Source organism: Phalacrocorax aristotelis, chromosome 8 (genome assembly GCF_949628215.1).
Source record: "Phalacrocorax aristotelis chromosome 8, bGulAri2.1, whole genome shotgun sequence".
NCBI classification, from domain to species: Eukaryota; Metazoa; Chordata; class Aves; order Suliformes; family Phalacrocoracidae; genus Phalacrocorax; species Phalacrocorax aristotelis.
Genome location: NC_134283.1, coordinates 23151337 through 23175287, shown reverse-complemented (window position 1 = coordinate 23175287; position 23951 = coordinate 23151337). Strand labels below are relative to the sequence as shown.

At 52.6% G+C, this 23951-nt stretch overlaps 2 protein-coding genes across 2 annotated transcripts; one reads left to right on the top strand and one right to left on the bottom strand.

Moving 5' to 3' along the window:
• The first annotated feature begins 2070 nt into the window (after window positions 1–2070).
• Window positions 2071–7686, top strand: TMEM208 (transmembrane protein 208). Its single transcript, XM_075101896.1, has 6 exons — window positions 2071–2187; window positions 2315–2410; window positions 2514–2573; window positions 2747–2883; window positions 6097–6181; window positions 7237–7686. The coding sequence occupies exons 1-6, from the start codon at window positions 2182–2184 to the stop codon at window positions 7372–7374; spliced, it is 522 nt and encodes a 173-aa protein (XP_074957997.1). The 5' UTR covers window positions 2071–2181; the 3' UTR covers window positions 7375–7686.
• A 692-nt stretch (window positions 7687–8378) lies between these two features.
• On the bottom strand, window positions 8379–23164 carry MATCAP1 (microtubule associated tyrosine carboxypeptidase 1). Its single transcript, XM_075101895.1, has 6 exons — window positions 22674–23164; window positions 18284–18427; window positions 11311–11443; window positions 10600–10905; window positions 9779–9876; window positions 8379–9272 (listed from the first exon to the last, which is right to left on the bottom strand). The coding sequence occupies exons 1-6, from the start codon at window positions 23115–23117 to the stop codon at window positions 9108–9110; spliced, it is 1290 nt and encodes a 429-aa protein (XP_074957996.1). The 5' UTR covers window positions 23118–23164; the 3' UTR covers window positions 8379–9107.
• Window positions 23165–23951: the final 787 nt, after the last annotated feature.

The following is a 23951-nucleotide window of genomic DNA, read 5'->3' as shown; positions in this document are numbered from 1 at the left end:
ATGGTTTAGGAGGCCTGGTGGTGTTGGGTTGGGGGTTGGACTTGATGATATTGGAAGTCTTTTCCGACCTTAATTATTCTATGATTCTATGACTGGCAGGAGGGTTTTATTCCTACTGTTGAGCAGAGGAGCAGGCAAGGGGTCAAGTTACCTCCAAGGAAGGCTACAACTCAGGCTGTTTCCAGCCTAGGAAGGCTTCAGAGCACTGCGGGTGGTCCTGGTAAAAAGTTGAACCAGCTCAGTTCCTGCAAGTGGGCCCCTGCCTCTTGGGTTTGAAGCTTGGAGAGCAAGCATCCTGGAAAAAAAGGAGCTGTTGCAAGGAAAGACAGGGCTGGTGAAGGTTGCTGGTGTGAGCCTGCCACCCTGCAGGGGCAGGCTCTGCAGCCCTGGCTCTTGTCCCGTGCACCTGTCCACCTCCTAGGAGCCCGCTACTCTGGGAGTTGAGAGCAACACAGCTGGCTCCGCTGCTGGTAGGTTCTCAGTGGCTGTGCAGGACCCCGGCACTGCTGGTGTGCAGTCAGTCACCTCCAAGAAACCAAGGTGTCACAAAAAACTGGGAATAAAATTCTTTAACACTGGGTGTATTTAAGAGCAGGCATGACTTTATTTGGCACCAGGTATGTGGGGGAAACCTCTCCTAGCATGCACACCTACTATAATTCCTTTTTGACATTTATACATGACAGTTAACACACGACCCCTGTCCACACAAAATTATTGACCTGACAGTATCCTCTTCTTCCATTGGTCTGTATTTTCTTCGCTTAAATGTAAAGCTACAGTGTGATTTTAATTCACTGCACATGCTCAAGAGGAATGGTGGGGCAGTCCTTTCATCCCTCACCTGAATTGGTTCTTGCAATCTCCCCCTGCCAGAATTACCTGTCCCCCAGTTACTGAGCTTTGGCCATTGTCCAGTTTTTCAGTGCCTTCTGGACCAAGATGTTCTCTTTTATCACTGCTGACTGATTTGTGGCCTTCCCTTATCTCTGCAACCTTTATAGCAGGATGTTTCCACTGTCAGTCCTTGAACTTCTAGTGATTTGTGGTTTTTTAGGAGGTTCTTGTTAATGGGCCATTTGTTGCTAATCCCTCCTATCTGGCTTAAGTATTATTAGAACATGAGCCAACTGTGTGCCCTGGCAGCCAAGAGGGCCAACCGTGTCCTGTGTGCATCAAGCGCTGCATTGCAGCTGTTTGAGGGAGGGGATTGTCCTGCTCTGCTCTGTGCTGGTGCGGCCTCACCTCGAGTGCTGTGTGCAGGTTTGGGCACCACAGTACATTAAGGATATAAAGCTATGAGAGAGTGTCCAGAGGAGGGCCACGAAGTTGGTGAAGGGTTTAGAGGGGAAGCTGTATGAGGAGCAGCTAAAGCTGCTTGGTTTGTTCAGCCTGGACAAGAGGAGACTGAGGGCAGACCTCATCGAGGTCTACAGCTTCCTCACAAGGGGAGGAGGAGGGGCAGGCGCTGATCTTTTCCCTCTGGTAACCAATGACAGGACCCAAGGGAATGGCAGGAAGATGTGCCAGGGGAGGGTTAGGTTGGATATTAGGAAAAGATTCTTCACCCAGAGGGTGGTGGATCCCTGGAACAGGCTCCCCAGGGAGGCAGTCATGGACAGTGCCAAGCCTGGCGATATTCAAGAAGCAACTTGGACAAGGCCCTCAGAGACATGGTGTGAATCTGGGGTTGTCCTGTGCAGGGACAGGAGTTGGACTCGATGATCCTTGTGCATCCCTTCCAGCTCAGGACATTCTGTGATTCTATGATTTACTGCCTTGAATATTCTAAAATTCTCAGGTGTTTCCCCTGCTAGCTATGATCCTTTCCTAACTACTAACAACCCCCACGCTGTTCCATTTAATCCCAGAAAAATATAACCAAGGGGAGGGAACAGGCAGGAGCAGCCCAGGGCCTGTACGGGGTAGGGGGAACATGGGAGGGGAGGGGCGGGCACAGGCACCCCAGGCCCCCGGGCTACGCAGCTGGCCAGGGGAAGGACCTCAGGATCCCCTGGGGCTGCGGGTGGCGGAACCGCCCAGGGGAGGCTTGGGGGACTGAGAGTATCCCCGCTGCTGCGGCCTCATGTACGCCCGCACCGCCCTTCCGGCCCCGCCACTTCCGGGCGTGGGGCTCTCTTCCGCGGGGGGCCGGAAGCGGATGGCGGCGCTGGGGCAGTCATGGCGGTGAGTGGCGGTGCGGTGCGGTGCGGGGCGGGGTGGGGTGGGGTGGGGTGGTGAGGGTGTTGACGCTGACCCACCGCGGGCGCTGACCCACGCGGGCGCTGACCCACCGCCTCTCTTGGCTCCGCAGCCCAAGGGGAAGGCGGGCACCAAGGGCAAGAGACAGATCTTTGAGGAGAACCGGGAGACGTTGCGTTTCTATCTCCGCATCATCCTGGGGGCCTCGGTGAGTGCGGCGGGAGGGGCCGGTCCGCGGTCCTGGTCCCGGTCCCGGTGGGTCCCAGACCTGGCCGACAGCCGCGCTGCGCTGCGCTGTGCTCTCTCCGCAGGGCGTTTACGCCGTAGTGAACCTAGTGATCTTCTATCCCGCCGCCTCTACCTGGACATGGGTAAGCACCCGGCCTGCCGCGGGCAGAGCCCTGTCTGCCGCCCTGCCGAGTGGGCCCGGGCTTGGCCTTCCCCGGGCCTTTCCCGGTTTCTGGGATAGACAAGGCCAGCAGGCCCCTGCCGCTCTACCGTGGGGTTGTGGCTTTCCCGGCTGACAGCTCTTTCCTCCTTGCAGCTAGCATTCATCTTCAGCTCCGTGGTCTACGGTACCAGCTACCGGTCCATGAACACCATGGCAAAGCCGTCTTTCACAGACGATGGCAGCCTTGCCGACGGGGGAATTGACCTGAATATGGAGCAGGGGATGGCAGAGTGAGTGTCCACACTCGCACGAGTCCAGGTGAGCAGGACCTGCTGCCTGAGCGTGCACGCAGAGCCCTGGATGAGAAGGCCAGGCCTCAGCTCCCACTTCAGTTTGCCCACCAGTGCAGGCGTGAGGGGAGCTGGAAGCCTGTAGCTGTTCTTACCAAGAACGTAGCTAAACTGTTTGTTATTGGAATGCTTGGCCCAGCATGTGCTTGTCATGAGCCACCACATGGGTGTGTCAGCCTGGAACGGTCACTGTCCTGAGGGCTGGGGTGCACAGGTAGGAGATCCCAAATGGTTCAGCTGGAACAGCTTACAGCCGCCTTTCAGTGAAGAGAAAGCACTGACACTGGGCATGCTTCTCCAGCACATGTGAGATTTAGATTTTCTTTTTAAATCAAGACTGCAGGTAACGCTTGACAGAGTGGAAGGGTGCGTGCTGCCAGTTACCCGTCTTGGCTGCAAACTGGCCGTGTCTTGAACTGTTATATGCACTAATAAACCTCCCTCCTGCCTTAGCCAGCTCCTCTCACCTCCTTAGCCTTTTCTGCCCCCTGTGCTTGTGCGTCCCCTGTGTCTGTCTGCAGACAGCACTGAGTATTTGTCTGTCTGGTGTTCTTGGTTGTGCTGTAATGGTGTTCTTTTCCTCAGTCAAGGAATACACAACAGTAATTTCCTGTAAAGTGCTGTTTAGTAAAATAAGGAGACAACAGTACTAAAACAACGGAAGTATCTTACAGATTTACTTGTTTTCCAACAGTGACCCCCAAACTAGTTACAGAAAACTGCCAGGCAGTCATGGACATGTCAGGCTTTGTTGTGTCCTTCCTGCCCTCAGCCTCTGTCTGTTGGCCCAGCTTTTGCCAGGGATCTTCAGCGCATGCTCAGCGAGGTACCTGGGGTGCTTTTCCCCTTCCCTCCCATCATCTTGTTCTACAATTTAAGGTTTACCTCTGTCTTTCACTTGCTGCCAGGCTTTTGAAGAAACACAGTGGGGCCTCGTTTGCGGCAGAGCCCTCTGCATCACGTTAAGTGTTCTTGTGCTGGAAGGGCCATGAATTGATTTATATATTTTTATTAACAGAAGTTTTATTTCTGTGGCCAGCAGGTGCCCAGGGATGTTACCAGCAGGCAGACTGACTTGCATGATACAGAACCTGCTGCCTCTGCCCAGGATGAGCTTGCATCTTATGTGTTTGTTAGTGGAGTATATGTTATCTCTGTGCAGGCAGAGTGACTCAGATATCCATTGTGAGAGACTCAGCCAAGGGATGAGGTGGCCAGGATGAGAGGGAGTTATTCCTAGTGTGATTTGTGAGCCGGGTGCTTTGCACACTCTTCATCCTATAGTGATTTTTTTTTCCTGGTAGGCAGCTGATCATTTTTGTCTTGTTTTACACTGCTTTGGTGCTCCAGAGGAGAAGCATAAAGTATTTTGGCTGCCTTTTTTGTGAAAGACAACATGGGACAGTCAAGTAAGGGCAACAAAGAAGTTTGTTGTCTGGGGTATCATCCTAGCTGTGAGTGGTGCTCCTGGGAAATGTGTAAGGCACCGAAGTGGAGCGTATGCTCCAATAACTGCCCCATGCACATGTGTGATGGCCCTGTCAGGGGAGCTGACTGAGAGGTGTTGGTGCAGGGATCCCGTTACCTGCTGTCAAAAGGTGGTAAGTGTGGTTGTAACACCAGTGCAGCCCTGGTTGCAGATGTAGTATTTCCCTGGGTGCTGGGGCTCCAAGGTTTTTCTGCCTGAGCAATACACCACTGGGTGAGTTTTATGACCCATTAAAATGAACTGATGTTTATCCGAGGCACGGGCTGTGCAAAACGCAGCACAGCAGGGGAGCTGTAAAGGCAAAACCTGCACAGCTGAAGTTCCTGTCCTTACCCTGTGCCTTTGTACCCGAGCCTGTGCGGAGCCCTCCATGTGAGAGTGCAAGTCATTCATTTAACCCTGTTGGTATGTGAACACAAAGTGCTGACGAACACTGGGCCCTCCTCCCGGTGGCTGTGTCTGTCAGGTGAAGCACTCTAAATTACCACTTTGGGGATTGGGGAACTGCTCCAGGCTAGCGGTTCCTTTCAGAAAGCAGTGATGTTTTCCTGCCTCTCAGCTGAGCGTGCTCTTTTGGAGCTGCTGCTGCAAGGCTGCAGATATGATGATGTTTCCCTCCTACTGTCTGTACCTGAATCAAATGCTGTGTATTGCTTTAGGGTTGAGGAAGACTGATCTTGCTGGTTTCTGGTAGAGCTGGGTTTGGTGGGAGCTTTACCGTCACCACTCTGGGGCTGCCCATGGTCCACGAGATCTCTGAACCTCGGCGTCTAATATTAGAGCTGTTGATGGACTCTGCAGTGGCTTAAGTTGATCATGGTGTCCCAACCTAAACCAGTTGTTCCTGCACTTTGTTTTGCACTGTGCTGCCCAGAATGAGACAAGCTAGTTCATTACCATTACCTCTGCCTTTGTTTTTCAACTCCGTTTTTGGCTGCGACTTGAGTGTTTCTTACTCCAGCAGATGATGATTTAATGGGATTGAAGGAGCTAATGTTTTTCTAACCTGTCATGGCACTCCCTGTGGATTGTGTTGGAAACCCAAGACCTGTTTCTCTCAGATCCCACCGAGGGTAGTGTTTGAGGGGTGGGCAGCTTGTCCCTGTCTGTAGCTGCTCTCAGCTCTGCCTCAGGCTGGTGTGGAAGATAAGCAGGAAGGAGCAGGAGCTTTCTGTTGCCGTAGCTCGGCTTGCGGGTGATGGTGTGCTTGTCCTTGTGGCACCCAGCCCTATGGTGACCCTGAGTATGTTTGCCAGCCTGTGTGAAGGCAGAGGGAAGATCCACACTTCCCATGGTGCAGCCAGCCCTGAGCGACCGTACTCTACGCCATGGTATCTGTCAAATCAGCAGGTGCTGGCTGCTGTTGCAGGCTGAGGGGGTGGTGGCTTTGCTGCTGATTTCTACCCCCTTGCATTCCTCAGCTTTCTCAGGGTCCCTTTTCAGAGGAAGCCTTGCTCTTTAACTCCTCAGACTTACTTATTTTGTTTTTGTTTACCACTCTGATTCTTCTAGATTACCTTGTGTTGCAAAGCACAGCTGCAGGGACAGTCCTTTGGTTGGGCCAGGCAGGATCAGTCTCCAGTGGCGGTGCAGGGGGCCCATGCTGGCAGAGGAGCTGGTGTGTTTGGCAGAGGAACGTTAATGTTCTGCTTTTCTTCCCTCAGGCACCTCAAGGATGTGATCCTGCTGACAGCCATGGTCCAGGTGCTGAGCTGCTTCTCACTCTACGTCTGGTACTTCTGGCTCTTGGTAAGCCCCTGCGGTTTTCCCTGTTGCTCTACATTGTCCATGTTTTTCCCTGTCTTCAGGACCAAGGGTATTATTTATCCATTTCATTTCAGTGTCCTGTTTCAGGACAAGACTATTTTCTGATAAATTGTTTAATCTCCCAGTCAAATCATCTTAAAAATGGGGCCGTACAAGGGAAAGAAGTTCCAATCCCTTCAAGTCAACCATGCAAAAACTAGGCTGGCCTTGGCCTTTTTCTCTGGTCCTGTGAAAGGGCAACAAGAAACATGAGGCAGATGAAAGCCATCTTTGTGTGTAGCGCCTTCTTGTGACTCTGGCAAACAGACTGTGCTTCTTGTTTGGTTTTCTCAGTCATTCACTAGCATGGACTGAGGCTGGGAACTGCTGGACACTGCGCTGCTTGGTAGATCAAACACTGTTGGCTTTGATTTCCCCTTAACACACCAGACTCTTTCTACTCCTGAAACATTTGTCATGTGCCTCCAGCTAAAACCACTTTTGCAGAAGGATAAAACAATCTCCTGTTAGTTTAAAAAATCCCACAGTTGCCTTGAGTGTGTACCACAAAGATATAAAAGGCAATCTTGGGAGCATAGAAAGCTACCTCATTTCAGTCCTCACTCACACGATCCTTTCTAGCTGGCCGGGCAGAGGGCAGCCTAGACTCTGACTATCCCCTGGAAACCATTGGGATCACTTATTTGTTTCACTTCAGAGAAACGTGGGTGTTTTCTGAAGGAGGGAGAGGCAGAATGTCTGGGCAGTTGGATTTTTTTTCTGGGTAATTCAGACCTGATACTGGGATTTCCATATATGAAGCCTGAGTGCTGTATATGTATGCAAGTTCCTAAACCATATGAAATCAGGCCATTTATTTTGGATGCCTGCCACTACTGGCTTTAATTTCTGTGCATCCTGTGATGTCCCTGCTCCAGCCTGCAGAGATATTCCAGCTTCTCTGGCTTCCTCAGGAGGACCAGCCCTCCTGACCGTAGCGCTGCATCTGCCAGAGCTGTCCCCAGAGTGACCGAGTTTGTGCCACGTGTGTTTTGCAGGCTCCAGGACGTGCTCTCTACCTCCTGTGGGTGAACATCCTGGGGCCCTGGTTTACAGCTGACTCTTTGCCCACCAGTCAGGAACCAAATGAGAAGAAGCAACGCCGACAAGAACGCCGCCAGATGAAGCGCTTCTAGCCCTGGCTGGGGAGATAGCTTAATGCCATCTCTCATCTCCATGTTGTTATTTCATCAGGGATGCAACCAAAACCAATCCAAAACCATCGCAGTAGCTGTGTTGCCCTGTGTCATTGCTGCCATTCCGCTAGAGAGGCTGCAAGAGACTTCCCTTGGTTGTTCTTAGCACCAGTTGAGGCCTTGCTCCTTGGGATGACAAGGGGGGTGATGCTGGGATGCGTGTAAATACCTTTTTGAAGCAGCACTGTATCATGCTTGAGGTTGGGAATTGCAACGTTGGAAGAAATAGTACATTAAAGAGCAGAGTCTTAACTGCCTGTGCTGGCAGTGTGTTCGTACAGGGATGCTCGCAGAGGGGAGCTGTTAAAAATACCAGTGTATTCTTGAAGACCTGCAACAGAGGGAAGCAAAATCCCCCAGACAAGTGGTCTCCTCCCTTCCCAAGCTTGCTCTGTACTGCCCTGCCTGCCGGAGTATCTACACCCTGCATAAGGGTGGCAGCTGCCCTGTAAGATCAGGAGCATGGGGTGGCTGGGGGTGCTGTGAATGGGGCTTGCAGCCAAACCTGGGAGCTTTTGGATCTGAGCCTGGGCTCTCTGGAGCCATAAATTGGCCTGTGCTACCTTCGCAGGAGCTCAGTGGGATGAAAGGCTACAGCTAAAAGAAGCCAAAACTAAATCTGTATTGTTTTGGATTTTTTTCTTCTTTCTTTTAAATCAACTCTTCCAGGGGTGGCACAGCTGGGGTGCCGTGACTGCTGCGGAGACTGTGTTAAGAGACCAGGAACAGCTCAGGGCAACTTCTGCTTTTGCCTACTTTGATTTGTTAATATCCCTGCCCAGTATGTTGTTTTACGTGCTCCAGTGACCCCTTCCTGCTCCTGATGCATCAGCTTGGAGCCACCACACAGCTTTTCCTGTGCGAGTGAGATGCACTGACAGTGTTCACAGCAGTGCCAGCCTGGCTTTTGATGCCATCCACAACCTTCTGCCCACATGTTGTTTCCATTACATCATTTTTATTACACGCTTTTTCCTTACATCAAGCCCAATCCCCACCTTGAGTCCTCCTGTGCCTCAGAGCCAGGCAGAGTGGCTGTAGTTGGGCTGCAGGCCAATGTTTTAATTGTGGGCAAGTATCTATGAGGAGTGGGGAGAGCAGAGATTGGTATTTGGGGGATTAAAGTCCTTCCTGCTGCTGGTGAGGGGCATGAGGGAAGGGGTAGGGAGCAGGAAATGCATACACAGGGCAAGCAGTGGATGCAGGCCTGCCCTTACTCCCTGCCAGGCACAGCCCAGAGCCCCCAGACCCATCTACTGGCCCTGAGGTGGTGTCTCCATGCTGCTGGGAGCACCCTAAGGGCATCCCCTGCCATTACAACTACCCCAGCACAGCCTCCTGCACCTCTGGGGGACCACCACATCTCCCCAGCTCTGCCCTTGCTCCCTCTGAACCCTCTTCTCCAGCTCCCCAAAGCCATGCGGCGCTGTGCAGCTGTCCCCAAAATGCTATTTTGGGTGGATGGTGCTGGGATGGGGGAATACATCAACACTAACCACACTGGCCCTCTCAGCTGCACTATCCTACACAGCGGTACATGCACAGCAGCTGCCTGGGCGCAGGGGAGGAGGCCCAGGCTCTGCCCTCTCCTCCAGGCTCCAGCCCCAATAAATACCCACTAAATGGCACCAGTTACACCCTTGGGGCACTGGTTTTCGAGAAGGAAATGCCCCTCAGTTGGGCAGCAGCTGCTCCAGCTCCTCCTCGTTCAGGCCGTTGGTGGTGACGATGTGGTCTAGCTGCTTCATGTACCGCTCCAGGTCCTGCATGAAATGGGGGATGCGGGCCTTCTCCAGCACCCCAAATTTCTTCAGCCGATTCACATCTTCATAGGAGACCTGATGGAAGCAGGAAGACAGGGTCAGCACTCTAAACACTCTTATGCAAGGAGTGGGGTCTCGCCCCCTGCAGCTCACCTGGGTCGCCCACCCTCTGCCCAAACACCCCTCCTGCTTGCAGGGAGGCATTGGCAGAGCCACTTGGGGAGGCATTTGCAAGGATTAGTGGTTTTGGTTGTTCTCTGTTGCTGCAGGGGCAGGTGACAGCAGGACTGGTGTGGCCAAGGCAGTGGGCCAGCACTGTGGCCGGCAGAGCTTATCCTGCTGGGTTAAACCTCGCCCCAAGGGTGTTGCATGGAAGAGGAGGGATTCTCTGTCCTTCCTTGCATCCTACCCAGCACAGCCTTCCCCTGCTCCACCAAAATCCATAGGCAGAGGAAGAAAAAAACCTGAAGGGCTTCCAGCCAAGAGGCTGTTTTCAGGAAAACATGGGACCATGGGAGCCCACGTGGCTTTGGGACGGGAATGGGGCTCTGGGGTCAGCTGCTCCCACCCCTAGCTGTTACCTTTCCAAGCGCAGCCAGCAGTGGGAAGTCAATGGTCTGCCGATGGCGCAGGATGCGGAGAATCCCATCCAGGTAGACCTGGTCCTTACTGAAACAGCCTGGAGAGGAGAGGTCAGGGAGAAAGATCCTGGCTCTCCCCTGCCCTCTGCTCACTTGATTGTCAGCTGCCCGTAATAACCAGCGTGATGGCGTTGAACTGGGGTGGCATAAGTGTGCCAGGGCTCAGGCATTGCTGGTGCAATGGCCAGGACTGCAGCATCCCAAAGGATGAGCAGCCGAAGTGCTAGGAACTGTAGAGGCAGCTGGGTGCAGTGAGTCCGAGGGCAGGGGTGGGTAACAAACCTCTCACTGGGATGCTTTCGCCCTTCCTCCCAATGGAGCTTAGCTATCTATCTATCTATCAATCATCTAATGTTAAACCACTGCAGGAATCTAAATGCAGCCCCAGAAATGCTAATATTTTCCTCTCCTTTGGCTGCTGCCTCTCCAGGAGCTTGTCACACCGCATTCACCTTCTGGGTCTCCCTGGGGCCGGGGGCGGGACCCATCCATCCCTACCTAACCCTGAGCAGCCAAGAGCTGATGTGCCAAGTAAAGGATCACTGCTATAAAGACAAGTGTAAACTACAGAGGAGCAGTGCCGGGATGGGGAGAGATGTAGGGTGGTGGTGGGGCAGAGCCACCATTTCAAAGGCTGCTGTGGCAATGGGGTCAGTGATGGTCACCCCACCCAGCAGCAAAGCATACCCATCTCCACTTTTCTTAAAAAAAAGAAAAACTCCCTTCCAAAACCCAAAGGCTTTTCACCCCCCAAGCAGTACCTGGCTGCGAGGTGTCGGTCTGGCCCCGCTTTGCCCGCACACAGTACTCCCACCGGACGCCGGCATCCTGGACATACTGCTCCAGGTCCTGGAAGAGGGCGGAGAAGGAGAGGCGGCTGGCCCGCTCGATGGTGTAGTAGAGCAGGGCTGCCCGCCACAGGAAGGGCTGCTTGCGGAAGAGGACACTGTGCAGACTGGCCAAGCCTTCCTCCGTGGGGTTGGCAGGCTTCAGGCTGTACTGCTTGCGGCCCTCGGAGCTGTGCCAGGGCTGATGGGTGTTGTTCACTCCCCGGATGTAGTGGGTGCCTGCGGGGCGGGGGCGGGGACGGGCGTGAATAGGAGCAAGCACTGTCAGCCACAGCCTCCAAAAAGCACAATTCCCCACCCCGAGTCACTGGGGTTGGGGCTGAGACCAAGCACCCATGGGTGCCAGCTCCATTCTTGGCTGGAGATCCTGCCACGGGACATCGGCTTGCTCTGGTGCCCAGGGTGGGGTGGGGCAGGCACACAAATGCACACAGAGAGGGACCCAGGTGGCCTCAGCCCCTTCTGAAACCTCCCCAGGAGCACCCCTCCAGGACGCCTCCTTGCAGGACCCGGTGGGTAGCCCCTCGCCCTGTGGTCCCCGCAGACCCCAGGCCATTACCACAGTGCCAATCTGAGGATGCTCACAGCATCCCCCTGCCCTGCCCCGCCATCAGCCCTGCTGACCTATCTCATGGCGCAGCATCCCCTCCAGCCAGTGCTGCCGGGCTCCAGCCAGGTTGATGGCCAGCGTTGGCCGGCTGTCCTCCACCATCATCACTGCCTGGGACAGGAGGTCATCGGTGAGCTGCACCACCACCTGCAGAAGAAGAAGGAGGCAAGGGGCATCAGCACTGCCACAGGAGGAGACACTCAGCCGGGTCTTGGCTCTAAGCAGAGGCTGAGATGGTGGCGGATGGTCAGAAAAAGCCACTGATGCTGCAGGTGGCACTGCCTGGTGCTGCTGCACCATCATTGACTTGTGCTGCAGCTCCCCAATGAAACCACAGAGAGCAGGAGCAAGCAGGGAGGGAACTGCCAGTGCTGAGCAGGTGCTGAGAGGAAAGGGATGGTCCCCACAAGGGATGAAATAACTTCTTTAACCTTTTCACAAGTAGCAAACCTGAGCAGGTATCATGGGGGGAGTGGGTAGCTCCCAGGCAGCCTGGCTCCAGCATCCCTCTGGCTCCAGCACCTCCCCCCCTCTCCCCCAGCTTTTTCCCATGGGCTCCCCACAATTTTATGGCCACACATGATGAGCACCCTCTGGAGACCTGCCTCATCCCACTCCTGCATCCCCATTAGCAAGTGACAGCACAGTAAATTCAGTCATCAAATCAGCTCCACTCTAAATAACCAACAGCGCCTGCTTCATTATGGGTCCAACCTCCAGACCCCCCCCCCAAAACATCCCATGAGGGAACCAAGGCTCTGGCACCTTTTTCATGGACTCTCGTGTGGATTCTCCCTTTCGAGGCTCCCAGACAAGAGCAGTGAGGACGGATCCATGCCAGCCCACCCTTGCAGCAGGGGTGGCACGTGCTGGGCCATGATTCACAGCAGGGATGGGCAACGCATGTGCAGGACTGGAGAACAGCTTTATACAGGAAAAAACATCTATTTCAGGAAACCTGGCTATCACAAGTGCTGGAGCCAAGACAGCTGCTCTACATTAACATGAGTTAACGTGCCAGCCAAGCAGCATTTTCCAGCCATCCAACTTCAGACCTGCAGTGACTTGAAGCCAAAGCATCACCGGAGGGGACATGTGGCTCTGCCACGTCCCTAGGAGCTCTTGCATCCAAGGTTCAGCAGTGGCAATGCTGAGGACCTTTGGGCACATACCAATTTAATCTCAAAATCCTTCTGTCACATCCATATTGACTTTAAAAACCATCTATTATTTCAACTGCTGACACTTTTCAGGATGAAAATGTGCACACACACACATAATGCAGCAATTTTTCTCTTATTTAAAAAAAGGAGAGGAGACTGAACAGGTTTGCTTTAATCCAGATTTATTATTGTGCAAAGCTGCTCATGAAAGCCAAAAGTGCAATGTAACAGAGCAGAGTCTACCACTGGGCAAATAAACACCATAAAATACTTAACAGTGCAATTGCTTACCTGGATTAACATATACCAGCATGAAAGAAAATCCCTCCAGCTCCGAGAAGAGACTTGCTGGTCCAGATCTGACTTGTGTGTATCTCCTTGAGCTTATTTCTGCTCGAGTAAGCAAGTCAAAACAAATAAGGGTTGCAGTTTTTCTGCCCTCCGCCACATCCAGCCATGGACCTTGGTGACCTGAGACAAACTGAGGCAGGGAACTGCTCCAGACTAAAACTGGCTTTATGCTCTAGGTTAGCCTCTAGCAAGATCGTCAACCCTGGCCACATGAGCTCCCAAGGGGGGCTCTTGGTGGGGAGAAGGCTTTTGGCAGCAGTGCCAGCTTCTGCTAACAGCCCTGTCCAGAACTATGATGGGCAGGGAAGGTTCACTGCAAGCAGAAATGAGGAGGTAGAAATGAGCCAGGTTTTGGTATGATTTTAACCAAATCCCATCTCTTAGGTCAGCTCTGCGTGATGGGAATACAGCCTGGACATCCGACACGGCAATCCCAAATGCGACTAGTGGAGGCTGAAATCCTGGGATGCAGGAGAGAAAGGGAAAAGCCAGGGGACAGAGTTTAATCCAAAAGAAAGATGAAGAATACATTTCATCATCGCAGCACTTTTCCTGCTCCCTCGAAGATGCTGCAGGACAGAATTGATGCCTGGACCCTGTGACAGTCCCTGGTCCCCAGGTCTTTGCTGCCCGACCTGCGGCTCTTACAGGGAGCATGATGCACTGTGTCAGCCGGAACTTTGTTACCAGGATACAGGATGATTGGCTGGCTGGGAGTGCTCCACAAGGCCAAGTCCACACCTTGCTGTCTTATCATGCTTCATTGCCCCTACATGAAAAAAATATAACCCAAGGAGGTTGGAATTTAAGAAACTAGATGCAGAAGTAAATTCTGCTCTAGTATAAATTCCTCTCATTCTTAAACCTGCTTTCTCCCAACCTATTAACAAAATACTCTCCCAGAGCTCCTCCTCTCTGCTTTTCTCCATTTTCCAGTTGCTCAACTTTGGCCACCTTACACTGGATTCCTCCAGGTACCATCCCCAGGCAACATGGATTCAGCAGCTCCAGGTCCCCCATACCAGCGGGACCCACTCCAGTGGGGTCAGCTCAGTCGGTGGGTTTTGGGAAGAGGCTACTTGCCTGGCATCCTCCAAATTGTTCAAGTTTCCCTTCTGCAATTTCAAAAGCCATTTCTGAAAACAACACTCAGAGCACCGCTCAAGTGAAATATTGTATAAACCCAGGAGTTTAACTATATTGACTGTTACATGGATAAATGCTCCACGGCTCATCTCTGCCATTCTGGTGACCTCCAGCCCTCCCTTCCCATCTGCACTGGCACCTTAACTCCCACCACTCTTTTATTATAACCCAAATATCTGTCCATGGCTTTTTCCTCTGCTGCACTGGGAACACCATGTCCCACATCCTATGCTGCATCTTCCCTGCTGTTAGCCAGGCTAGTAACCGAGCATGCTTCCAGGGCTGAGCTTCCCTAAAGCTGAGACCCTGCTTTAATAAGCACTAAGCAACATTTGCAGCAGAGTGCTCTGTCTTTAAAAGAGTTGATTTTCGTATTATTCTAGGGGGGCTTTATGCTATGGGACAAGTCAATGGTCACCAGGCTTGGCATTCCCCTCCTGAGATGGTTAAAACCATAGCATCAATGAACTGTTCACACAATGCGACATGAGCACCAAATGAGCCAGCCAAGTTGTGGAAAGGCAAGCGCTGTCCCTCAGTCTTCACTATCGTGCCTGAACAGGCGGCAGACTTAACAGTCCCAAAACCAAATTTTTTCCTTTTTCTTTTTCTACTCGGTTTCACACGCGCAGGCTGAGCAAAGAGAAATGTAGCAAACAGCTAGAAAATAAGAGGCAGCCAAGGATGCTGAGGATGTGATGCTCAGCACTGAAACCAGGTCTTGCATGACCCCTTTCTGGCAAGGCAGCAAGAGCTGAAATGCAGAATGAAGCATTCCTTAGGAATGCTTCTGAAGCATCTGGAGAAAGACCCAAGGGCACAGAAAAATTCAGTTTGCAATAAGCTGAGCCACTGTTGGAGGCTGAGCACCGAGGTAAGGGCACAGTTGAAGCAACCAGTCTGTGTTTTTGGAAATCAAGGAAAACTGCACACAAAAACATCCCAGAGCCTTTAGAGGAAGAATTTGAGTCAGAGGGAGCACTTTTAATGTCTTTTTCACTCTCATGGTGAAAAAAAGGTAATGACAACACAGAAACAGCAACACTCAATTATATGGAGAGGAAACTATTTTTCCCTGTACAAGAGCTAGATGGAATCAAGTGAAGCGATTAGAAAACCAATTCAGGATGAAGAAGCATCAGCAAATGGTGCAACCAACTGCATGATATTGCAAGGGTTCATGATCAGGTAGGCATATTAACAGCAGAGGTTCTGCAGGCAGAAACACACCCTGACTTGGGAAGACACAGGGTTGCCGTGGCCCTGAGAGAAATTCCCCATCCCTGTCCTAAGGATGGAAAGATCCTGGGACAGAGCTGGGCAGGGGAATGGGGGATGGAAATGGACAGATCCAGTGGTTGGGAAATGGGATTAGATGCTGCTCGGAGAGGCTGAGAGTGCCTGCAACCCATGGGTGCAGCTGCTGGTCAGTCCCACTGCAAAAGCCAACGACGTGGATGTGTGTAGGGGCCACCACGTGGAAAGATGATGAGCAAAACCTCATGATGTCATTCTTCAGATGTCAGTCTGATGACTTTTTAGAGGCATTGGTTTGGGTTATTTTATTTTTTCCCCTTATTTGACAGTGAAGCCAGCCAGCCAGGAGTGATGGGAAGAGACCCGCAGTATCACCAGAGCCTGCGGCTTCACATGCTCTCATTATGCTGCCCGCAGCCCTTCTCCAGCTGCAGCAGTTTTTCTGCCCACTGAGCAGCACCACTTGCCTTGTTTTGGGACCCTCCAGCTTTGCAGATGCTGTTACAACAGGGGCTGCAACTTCAGGTGAAGTCCTATTCCTGGAGCAGCAACCCCAGCTCTCCAGGTCTGTGACCTTTCTCATTCTGAGCAGCATCCACAGTGCATCCTCACGGTCCACAAAGCTCCTGCTCAGCTTTTGTGGATGCAATGATGGAGAAAGAGCTTATCCCCAGGAACAGAGAGAAGACTGCTGATGGCTCCTGCAGCTCCAGGCCACAGACTTCTGCCTCTCTCCAGCTTGCTGGTACTGCCAGCAGCCTGCCCATCTGCTCAGGACACCACACACCAAGAAAGCCCTGGCACCGAGCAGCTCCTGGGTGAAGAGGCATCACCGACAGGATCCCAGGGGATGCTAGCTAGTGCTATTTAGGCTAATGACATTTCACAAACCCAGGGATTGCCATGCAGCACTTACCAAACAGGGCCAGGGGTTTCTCTGCTGCAAGCTGGGACCTCACCAAAATCCATACGGTGACCCCTGAGTTCTGGCAGCATCACCTCAGTCCTGAGCCAAAAGAAAAGCAGAAGAGCTTCAGGATCTGCAGGTTGGACCCTGACAAAGAAGCTTTTGAATACACAAAGTTAATTATAGTGCAAATACTTACCCATAAGCGCACTGCCTGCTGTGCTGGAAAGCGGGATCCTCCCTTCACCCATCGGCGCCGGGGACAAAGGGCAGCTGCCTGCAGCAACTGCCACCACCCTGGGCCGCACTGCCTGTGGGACTGCCTGCAGGCAGCACAGGCAGCCGACACATCTGTGGGTCAGTCTCTTGGCTAACACAACTCCCTGTGCTAGCGTTTCTTTTTTTTTTTTTTTTTTTTTTTCTTTTTTTTAAGAAAGCCCTCACAATGAATATGTAACAGAGAAGCAAATGGCATGGCAAAACAGACAGGGCACAGCAGGTGGAAGTCAGGAAAGTCAGGGGAGGGAGACGCATCTGAAACCACCCAGTTCCCCGGCAGGGTGTTACATTATCAGCGACGCAGAAGTTTCAGCAAGTTTTTGTCCTGTATGGGGAGCAAGCTTTGCCAACATTGCTGTATCGAGAGCAGATGAAACCCTTCCCTCTTCCCTGCCTCAGAGAAATTCAGCAAAATTTCTAATGTGTAGCAACAAACAAACCAATGCTTTAAAGGTTTTAAAAGCACTTATCAAAAGTTCCAGATAAAGGAGCCACATATCTCATACGTAGACGTGCAAAGATAATTACTGAACCCACGTTCCCTTGAGCAAAGGGAAAATTACAGGGCTGGAAGAAAGCCAGTTGTACACCAATATGTAAGAAAAAAGATGGTTTTCTGCCTGGCCAGAGCTCAATTTGGGTTTAAATTAACAGAGAAGAGCAAAATAGCTGAATTTAATAAATTAATAAAATCAAAAGATAGACCATAACTAGCAAGTCATAAGTGTAGGTTTGTAAGTAAGACTGGCCAGCTAGGCTGGGTTTTGGGACTAGTTCTGGGTACTAAAAGGCAGCTGAATTATAGGAAGAGATTTGCAGAGATCCCTTCTGTCCTAAGCAAAGGCTTAGGAGGGCCAAGGTGCCAAATCCACATCCCAGGGACACCTGCAGGAAGGATCACAGCAAACAGAGGGGGCTGGAGGAGGAACGTCACCTGGCCAGGTGGGACCTCAGGGAACCGCTCACTCCCGCTTTTGCAGGCATGAAATGCGCTGGGTACTGCTGAGCAAGTTGATGCCTCAGGGAAATGCTTGTGAATAACCCTGTTTGGAGTTGGAGGTGAAAAATCATAGCTAGGAAAAATAGTCTGGCCAAGAGGCAGTGGTGAGGAAGCCCCTGTGCCAGCCAGCACTGCATGGCCTTCTGCCCTGCAGCCAACAGCCGAAAGCAGCCCCACGAGTGAAAAAGCAAAACCAGGTCCAGAAATTCTTCTCACTGCTTGAATCAAGGATGGTGGAAGCGTTTTGCCCACACCTTGCTGGCAGAAAAGGTAAAAAAAAGGCCCTTATCTGAAGCTGTGGGACATCCCATGCTGGATGCTGCTGGGGCACAGAGGCCAGACTAAGAGTTGCTGAACTTGCCCCCCTCCATCCCTCATGGCTACCATCGTATCTCTACTACATATTTCCCAGCCTTAAAACCCAAGCTCAGGGTGTCAAAGTGCCGTAACCCAGCACATCCCACCAGACAGCAGGAAATGCCTCCCCCCGGCTTTGCTTTTGGACATGTGAGCGAAGGCGTCTGTTGGAGATGTCTGCCATACCACTGCTAACAGCAGTAATTGATACCTCATGCACACAGCAAAACGCTCCCTGCGCAGCCGCACAGACAAGCAGCAGCTTCTCTTTCTCTCTCTCTCTCTCTCAAGCATAAAAGGGAGATACACACTGGAAAAACCAAGGGAAATTGTGTGGAACCAGCAGCCACATCCTAATGCCAGGGTACCGCGAAGGTAGCCAAACCAGAGATAAAAGAACACCACAGCTCAGGGTAGAAAAGTTTCTTCTTTGTACCCACAATATTTCTTAATCTGAGTCCTTTTTATCAGAAAGTAAATATTTTACAGCTGTATTTTACAAGAGATAAAGCACAGACGTGGATTACCTCTCCCACGCAGCCTTCCTTCTGCATGTACTTTCGGATCACAGACCAGATCTGGCACTTGTTCAGCAGCCTCCCGCCCGTGGCAACTTCAAAGCTCTCATAGGTCCCGTACTTCTCCAGGACGGCACGAATGATCCTGATCGCCTGTCGCAGGCAGAAATGAAACATCAGTGCAAACACCTGCCCTGCTTATAAACACATCTTAAAATCCCACATGCAATAAATCCCAGAGGAGATAATCCCTGATAAACGCCTGTAAAGTGAGACATGGTTTTGCAATATCTAAAAAAACAAGTAGACTGAGCCAGCTAGAGGTAGCCACCGGGACAGACACTTAATGCAACCAGCATGACCCACAGTACATTCTTTCTGCTTTTTATCACCCTTGCAGAAACAAAACGGCATTATCACAGCACGCTGCCTCTGGAGGTTAAAGCCGTGATTATTTTCATCTATTCTGCTTTCAGTTCTCCTTTCAAACTCTAGAGCTTTCACAAAGAGGTCTAGCTTATCAGCTTGCTTTTTTACTCTGAAAGTTTCTTATTGCCATGCTGAATTGCAAGCCCAGCAAGAAAGATGGGCATTGCAAGCATTGTCCTTTACAGCAATACTACTTCCTCCTCTTTGGCCAGGATCTCAGCACAACCAGCCTGCTGCACACCATCAGCCTTCTAATAAAAGCAGCATGTGCTATTTTATTAACATTAACAATTATGGGGCATCTATAAAATACGAGCATTTATTAGCATGTTTCCTTCCCTAAAAGTGAGTTTGCATTGTAGATGTTTTCAAGCAATGACCCTCTCCAGCCTATTAATATATATTTCAAAGCAGATGACAACTTTGAACGAGTTCCTGAGTTTTTCCAGGAGTTTTATTGCATCCGTAAACCTGGCTCAGTGCTGCCAGGCTTCCCAGCCCAGGACCAAGTGCTGCTCTTGAATGGTGCTTGCCAGCTGAGCAAACCCCCTTTGTTCTCACACAGGCTCTGGGCAGTGGCTGGAGCCCTGGAGAGGTCCCATCCCCTCCTTCATCCCTAAGGTCACCCAGGATCAGGAGACGGGTGCTCACCACCAGTACCGGCATTCAAACCACCCAACACCCCATAAGAGGGGCTTTGTGATCTGCATCTGGTCAGCAGCCTCTACTGCCCCAGCAGAAGGTCCTGATTTTCCTTCCGTGGACAGTCTCCTCTGCACAGCTGGTTTTTATTCTCAAGTCACTTACCGTGTCTTTCCAGGAGAAGTTGTGCGGGTTTTTTGTGTTGCTGGTTTTTTTCTTTTTTTTTTTGTTTGGGTTTTTTGTTGTTTTCACTGAACGATCAGGATCATTTTTGCAGCGACACAAAGTACCTCCTGCGGTCAGAGGCAGAAAAAGGACCCATTTCTTCCTCCCACCTCTGCTCAGCCAATTGCTCTCTCCCTCCCAGGGGACTTAAAGCACTAAGCCGAGAGAAACCCAGCACAGCTGGTGCCCACAAGTAAGAATAACCAAAGGGCATGCTACCCGCTGACCTCCCATCCATGTCCTGGCGAGCAAAATTCCTAAGATACCAATTTTAGTTTTCTGAGAGTCTGATGAGCATCCCTGGGCAGCCCAAAATCATGTACCCACCATATGCAGTGGTATAACAAATCCTCCAGCGCCAGCTCCATGCTGGTGCTGCTGGTGTTCCTGGGACAAACCAGGGATGTGATCTCCGGGGCGATGAGCCTCCATGAGGCTAGAAGAATCCTTCACATTTATTTAAATTTTCTATTAAAAAATAAAATAACCCCCCAAGCATGTGCAGAGCAGCTGGTGGGGCAGCAAGCTGGAAGCAGAGAGCTGGTGTTGGTTTGTCTGCTCTTGTCCAAGGATGCTGGCTTAGCAAAATGTCTCATTTATATAAGGTCCCTGATTAATGCAGGGTTTTAAAATAAAAGAAGTTTATAACCAACAGTTAGCTGGCAAGGAAAAAAGTCTCACAAGAGAAAAGAGACTGGAAGGAGGTTACTGCAGGGTGCGAGCAAAGGAACAGTGACACGAATACCGTCCCATCACACCATCACTGGAGGACTTGGAGAAACATTGGTAGAAACACTCAACACTTAAAATCACTTGCAAGGGGTTTTAGGACCCAGGACGAGACCATTCACACTGGTTACGAACACTTAATTTTATTAATTCAAAATAATGCACAGAGAAAAATAATCTCAATTTTTCATCTTTTACTGTATTGTAAGTCAGCTGTACCAAAAGAGAAAGCAAGGGGGGGAGATACCACATTACTTGGAGAATGAAATGCACTTAAATGCAGGAAGAAAACGCTGGGAAGCCAGTGAGGTCTTTACAGCACTGAGAGCGTCTGCCCTGCAACAGCATCACTGGCAACAGTTTATCTATGGCAGAGGTACGGGCAGGCACTGGAAATTACTAACTGCTTAGAAAGCTCTTTACAGAAAGAACCTGAATCATCTGGATACTAATGCAGGCAGAGATATAGAAAGTAATGCAAGAATAAGTAAACATTCAAAAAACAGTAATGAAATGGATGAAGGAGTAGTTGTTTGAAACACCAGGTGTAAGCTCCCAACTCAGAGCTGTAAAGAAATGCCTCTGGTGTGTAAGCCTCAATTTATTTTAAGAGTTTTTTTATCTGCTTCCTCAGATGCAGCAAAAAGGGGTCTGTGTGGCAGAAAGGATGCTCTTGCCAGAGGCAGAATGCCCAGCCCAAGGAGTGAGCTGATTTTGGGGCATGGCCAGGCTCCCAGCTCCAAGCACGGAGCAAAGGGACAGAGCCTGCAGCTCCACTCCTGCCTTGCTCTGCCTGCATCCAGGAAAGGCTCGCCTGCAGGCAGAGCACCAAGAAAGAACACTCCTCCTGCCTGTCTTCTCCCTTTCAAGTGGCTGCGCACTGTTTGATCCTGCCAACCACACATTCTTGTCATCTATGGCAGGGAGCAAGTCAGGAATATTTCAGTAGCATACGAGTAATAGAAGTCACTAAGCAAAATAATAGACTCCTTAAGCGGAGCCTAAACCAACTATTATCATTACTGACCACACTTGCTGATGCCTTAAGGATGCTGCCACACCTGACAACCTTTAGGCCTTCCAGAAAACAAGCCAGACTTAACCACCAGGTCATTCAGGCTAAGAACCACTTCCCATGTGCTCCAGCTCATTGTCCGCTACTTCTACAGCAACAAGTCCAAAAAATTAACAGCAACATGCCCCTGAAAGCGCACCAGCTTCAAACCACCACCATGCATCCACAAGCAAGAGCCAGTCTGAGGCTGGCAGCATTGCCCAGCACCAATACAACAGTCACCCACGTCACGCATGGAGCACATACTGTTCCTGCAGGTATACCAGGTTGCTAAAGAAGAGTTTAAGAAATAGCAGGGCAAGCACACTGACAGCAGGATAGAGAAGGTGTCAAGCAGAGCAAGATCAGGCAGCAGCCTGGCAGCAGCAGAGGGTCTTTTCCTTTCCGTTTCCCAGGAAGGAAAGCAGGCCATGAGGTTTCACCTGGACCATGGACCAGCTCCCGGCTGGCCCAACCGCAGAGTGGTCCCACCAGGATGCATCCTGCTGGCACTGAGGGGGTGACACTGCCCTACACGAGGACACCCACACCTTCACACCCACTGGGTTATCACCCTCACGGGATGGGAGGAAAGCAGGCAGCAGGTAATCCGGGGTCCCCTGGTTCCTCTTCACAGAATGGTGGGGTTGGAAGGGGCTTCTGGAGATCACCTCTTCCAGCCCCCCTGCGTGATCATCTTGGTAGCTCTCCGCTGGATTCTCTCCAGGAGTTCCCTGTCCTTCTTGAACTGGGGACCCCAGAACAGGACACAGCACTCCAGATGTGGCCTCACTAGGGCAGAGTGGAGGGGGAGGATAACCTCTCTCAATCTGCTGGCCACAGTCCTTTTTATACATCCCTAGGATACCGTTGGCCGTCTTGGCCACAAGGGCACATTGCTGGCTCAATGGCCAACTTGCTGTCCACCAGCAGTTCCAGGCCCTTCTCAACAGAGCCGCTTTCCAGCAGGTCAACCCCAACCTGTACCGGTGCATGGGGTTGTTCCGCCCCAGGTACAGGGCTTTGCCCTTGCTCTTGTTGAATTTCATCAGGTTCCCCTCGGCCCAGCTCTCCAGCCTGCCCAGGTCTCGTTGGAGACCGCTTGCCCTCCTCCTCCTCCTCGCAGGCCGAGCGTCCCTCCCGGAACCGCCGCGATGCTCAGCCCCCGCCCGAGGCAGCAGCTCAGCAGGCAGCAGTACAGGCAGGGGGATCAAGGCAGCGGGGGGTTCCGGCAGCTGCCCGCACCGATGCCCCCGCCCCGCGCAGGCTGGCGGTCACACCCACGCGCAGGCAGCGCGTGACCCGCCGGCCCCGCCTCACCTGAACGACGAAACGATCGGAGGCGGCCCCGTATTTATCCAACACGGCGGCGGGGACCGGCTCGGCGTACTCGAACTGCGGGTCGTAGGCGAAACTGGCGCGGAAGAACCGCTCCCGTTCCGCCTCCACGTTGCGGGGCCGCAGCGCCACGAGCAGGCAGGGGCTCCGCCGCCCGCCGCCCTCCTCCCCTCGCCCCCGCGCGATGTGGGGCAGGGAGGCGGCGGCGCGCATCCCCCCGCGCCCCCCCGCGCTTTCGTGCGGCCGCATCCCGGCGCCGGTTTCCGATAGACGCCGGGTTCCCCGCGGGTAGCGGGCGGCGGGTCCCGGTGGCGGCGGCGGGGGACACGGGCAGGGGCAGAGCGGCGGGCCATGGCGGTGGGGCAGGCGTGGGGCGGCGCTGGCGCCCAGCTTGCCGGCCGCCGCCGCTCCCGGGTCCAGCACCATGGCCTCCAGCGCGGCGGCGGCGGCGGCACGTGGGCTGCGTCGCGCCAGGCCCCGCCCTGCCGCCCGGGGCACGCGCCGCCACCCGCCAATCGGCGCTGCGCCCGGCGCGCCGGAGCCAATGGCAGCGGAGGGCTGAGGGAGAGCCCCGCCCAGCCCCGCCCAGCCCCGTCCCGCGGCCCCGGCGGGGAGTGCCAGAGCCCTACGCCCCGTGTCGGAGGGGTCGGCGTGCCGCCCGTCGCCTCGCCAGCCCCGGCTGCATCGACAACCCCGCCTGTGTCACCAGTCCCAGTTGCATCGCATCCCCGCCCCAGTTGCATCGGCAAGCCCATTTGCAACACCAGCCCGGCTGCACCTCCAGCCCTGTTTGCTTCGCTGCCCCTGTTGTGTCACCAGTCACGGTTGCGCCGCCATCGCCGGCTGTGTTGCCAACCCTGGTTGTGTCGCCAGTCCCAGTTGCTTTGCTAGCCCCGGTTGCATTGCCAGCCCTGGTTGCATTGCCAACACTGCTTGTGCCACCAGCCCTGGTTGCGCGGCCAGTCCTAGTTACATTATCACCCCTGTTACATTGCCAGCGCTGGCCACTTTGCCAGTCGCAGTTGCATCGCCAGCCCTGATCACATCACCAGTCCTGGTCACGTCACTGGCCCTGGTCCCATTGTCACCTCAGTCACATTGCCAGCCCCAGTCATGTCACCAAGCCCAGTTGCGTTGCCAGCCCTGCTTGCATCCCCAACCCCAGCTGTGTCACCAACCCCAGTTGCATTGCCAATCCCATTTGCACCACCAGCCCTGGCTGCACCACCAGCCCTGTTTTCGTCATTGCCCTGGTTGCGT